This window comes from Glycine max, chromosome 18 (genome assembly GCF_000004515.6).
Source record: "Glycine max cultivar Williams 82 chromosome 18, Glycine_max_v4.0, whole genome shotgun sequence".
NCBI lineage: Eukaryota > Viridiplantae > Streptophyta > Magnoliopsida > Fabales > Fabaceae > Glycine > Glycine max.
In genome coordinates, this window is record NC_038254.2 from 42,474,697 (window position 1) to 42,478,756 (window position 4,060).

Sequence of the window (4,060 nt, forward strand, 5' to 3'; positions counted from 1 at the left end):
GTTGTAAAATAGTTCTTGCCGTTAAATTTGAAAGTAACATCGTTAGTGAGGTGCATTGTTGGCAAATTTAGTGCCACATAGACTATCCAACGTGGCACTAAAGTGTGTGATTATAAAGCTTCTTCTAGTCACTTGCTTCTTCCTCAAATTAGGGTTTATAAAGCTTGAAACATTACTTGAACCACCACCACCTCCACCTCCACCACCACCTCCTCCTCCTCCATCATGTCCAATTCCTACCCCAACCCCAAAACCACCACCCTAACCATATCCCACACCACTTTCACCAATAACTCCACCCTCTCCACCACCACCACCTCCCCTCCTACTCCGCCAGCACCATCTACATTGTTTCCTTCACTTGCACCGTATCCCTTACCCTGTCCATAACCCCTACCAACTCCATCATTGGGAGTAGGAATTTCTACATTGCCCACGTTCTTAGAATTGCTACCACCTTTACCAAAGAATTACTAATCATTGCTCACTTATCTCTAATTTAATGGATCCTTCATTAATCACCTGTGATCACATGGGCAAAATGGATTCAAGAGCAGCAATGTGGGTGCCATGTGACTAATAAAAAATATCGAGTTTTGGTTACTGAGATTTGTTCCTTTTGATAAAGTATGTTTGTTTTGGTAGTGGCTTATTAGACACTTATTGAAGTGTATGCCTAAAAAAATACAAGCAAATCCCCTATTTGTAGTACACCTAAAATTTCATCATAGATGATGTAACATAAAAGTTGAAGACAACTTGGCTTGATGTCATAATTTTTCAATTCAGTCCAAAGACTTGCCACATGGGTTTGCTTACATGGACTAAGACTTGCCACATAGACATATGACTAATAGTGGAAATTGGATTTTAACAATAGGGACTTATTTGCATAACGGATGTAAAGATAGAGACTATTTTTTACATTTTAAAAAGATAGGGACTAATTTGTAAAATGAGTATAAAGACAGGGACCAAAATGCCTATTCACTCGTCATTTTTTTGTCAAAAGTTGGAAAGGAAGTTCTGATTAAGTTTGTCTTGTAATTGATACCCACATATTGCATGAACGTGTATTTACTTCCTGTGTCACTTACGGATGAGCTACAATGAATGTTGAATTCATTTTGCTGGGGTACAAAGGGAGCAAATCATAGGGGTATAAGGTGGATGAAGTGGGAGAGAATGATGAAGAAGAAGTAGAGTAAGGGGCTATATTTTCAAGATTTACGTGATTTTAATCTTGCCTTACTAGGCAAGCAATAAAAAAATTGAAATCTCTTTTAGCCTTTATTCTGAAAGCCAAATATTTTCCAAATGGTGATTATGTTGGCATAGTCCATGTTATTCTTGGAGGAACATTTGGAGTGCAAAAGAGTTGGTAATGGCTAGAAGTAGATGAAGGATAGGGTGTGGGAAGAGAATTGGAGTGTTAGGGGATCCTTAGCTTCAAGGGAGAATCCATTCATTGCTCTAACCCCCTCGAATGGTCATGTTGAGGAATTGGTGGTAAGTGATCTCATTAATAGAGAAGGTAAGTGTTGGGATAAGGATATCATATCAAATATTCTTAGTCCTAATGGGATTTAGAGTTCCATTGGGTGATTTAAAGGGTCCAAATTCTTTGGTCTTGAGATGGAATCGAGATGTGATCTTTTCAATTAGATCAGCGTATGATGGAGCTAGGAGTTGGGTGGGGAGGAATCAGTATGGTGTGGCAAGAAAGTGGAAGCATCATTGGAAATTGAAATTTCCTATAAAGGTGAAACATTTTTTATGAGGGCTTGCAAGGATGTCTTACCAAGAACAAAGCTTCAACATTGAGGAGTGGAGTGTCCAAGCATGTGCCTGAGTTGTGAAGGTAATATGGAGTTAAAATTGTTGGCATCTATTTTTCGGGTGTGAGAAAGCTAGGCAGTGTTGGTTGGAGCTGGAGTTATGGAGTTTGTTCAAAACATTTATCATGGAAGTCAAAGGTTTCTCTGATATGGTTTGTAGGATCTTTGAGGTCTTGGAGGTAAGGTGGATTGTATGATTTTTTAAGGAGTATTTGGTGGGCTAGGAATGGGAAGCTTTGGGAAGATATTGAGGTATCCTCCATGCAGATTATAATTCGTGCAAAAAAGACTCTGTCCTGGTGGAAAAATGCCTAGATCCTTTCATCAATTGGGGTAAATTTTCGAAATCTTGTGTAGCAACATGGAGGTTGCACTACTACAAAAGCAGGATTCAACGTCGGTTAAAAGCGGTATACCACGTCGGTTGAAGACCGTCGTCGTCTGCGACGACGTAATAAATTCAAAGGATTTCAACGATGGGTAAGGAAAACCGTCGTAGAACTTGTAGAATTCTAAGACGGGCTGCCGGACATCCCCGTCTTAGAACTTACGACAGACTACGACGGCTATGGGGACAACACCGTCGTAGACCTAATCGTGTTCTACGACGGTTGTCTGCTACGGACCGTCGTAGAATCGTCAACAATTCAAAGACGGCTACCCGACAGCCCCGTCGTAGAACTAAGGAAGGACTACGACGGCCTTGGGGACAGCACCGTCGTAGACATAATCGGGGTTCTACGACGGTTGTCTCTAAAAGACCGTCGTAGACTGGTCCCATTACTACTACGGTCTTCTCTTACCGACGACCGTCGTTGACATTATAGTGTTCTACGATGGTTGTCCAGAAAGGACCGTCGTAGAATGATCCTAATACTTCTATGGTCTTATGTTGCCGACGACCGTCGTAAGAGAGTGTCTTATACTACTACGGTCTGGTCACGATGACCGTCGTAGAAATCTGCAGGTTCTACGACGGTCCTGTCCGTAGAACCGTCGTGGAATTTTTTTTTTCTAAACAGCAAATTGCATGCAGTAAAAATGGCTATATATTTTTTATCCGAGCCACTAGCTGTTGAGGTTATCGTACGTGCACAATTGTCCAATAATTTGAACCTGATCCTAATAATGGAGACAAATATACATTTAATTAAACTTATTAAGCTTTAACCTATGATGATTTGTCTATACTTTGACAATTACTTACTCTACAAGTACGGTGCAATATAATATATTAATGTGTATAATTGTACCAAAAACGAATTGTGTTCTGGGTCAATGCAAGAAACTATCCATATTAAAAGTATGATACAAACACGACTATGTTGATTCACAAAACCAAATATATATAAGACAAAACAAGTTAGTCTTTGGGACCTACCATGTCAGGCTTAAACATTGCCTCACAAGCACCATACAGAGACTCAGATGCAGTCCCAAAAACAACAAAATCTTTTGCAAGGTCCCTGCATACAAGAAAAAGGTAAGATAAAGAATTACATACATCCAGCTCATATGACAATATACAACTTACAGGTTATTTACTATAAGGGAAGAATAATCTTGCATAAAAGGCACCATCAATGACTAACCTCTTTGGGATCAGCCAACATTCCAACTATGGCAGTGTCTATTGCATCTTGATTCTCAAGTCTTGAAGCTTGAGCTGCCATCAAAACAACAGTATCCGCATCCACTCCTTTTGCAAAAACCTTATTGGTTAAAACAAAAATAATTAGAAAATTTGCATACAAGTCAAAAGTCCAAGCCTTATCACAGCAAGTAAAACCATTCAGCATCCAACCTCTATAAGATTTTTGTCAACAGTAAGCTTATTTAGTGTTAGGGTCCCAGTCTTATCACTGCAAAGCACATCCATGCCTGCCATCTCTTCAATAGCTGTCATTCTCTTTGTGATAGCCCCCTACAAAAATCATTACTAATTAACCATTAATTCTTGTTAGCATCCACCAAACACATGCAACTGAACCTAACTGACCAGCTGTGATAGCCTGTGAGAACCAATGGCCATAGTCACCGAGAGGACAGTGGGCATGGCAATTGGAATTCCACCAATAAGAAGCACAAGAAGGTTATCGATTCCCGGGCGATATTCTCGATCTTGAATGGGATACATAACAATAATCTCAATAACCATCCCCACAACAATTGAACATATGCAGAAGTTTCCAATTGCAGTCAACACCTATGTAAAACGACAG

At 39.9% G+C, this 4,060-nt stretch overlaps 1 protein-coding gene across 1 annotated transcript; it reads right to left on the reverse strand.

The window, feature by feature from the left end:
* Positions 1-3,418: 3,418 nt before the first annotated feature.
* On the reverse strand, positions 3,419-3,792 carry LOC102660489 (plasma membrane ATPase 2-like). The gene is made up of 2 exons (XM_006602497.2): positions 3,643-3,792; positions 3,419-3,550 (listed from the first exon to the last, which is right to left on the reverse strand). The coding sequence occupies exons 1-2, from the start codon at positions 3,742-3,744 to the stop codon at positions 3,419-3,421; spliced, it is 234 nt and encodes a 77-aa protein (XP_006602560.1). The 5' UTR covers positions 3,745-3,792.
* Positions 3,793-4,060: the final 268 nt, after the last annotated feature.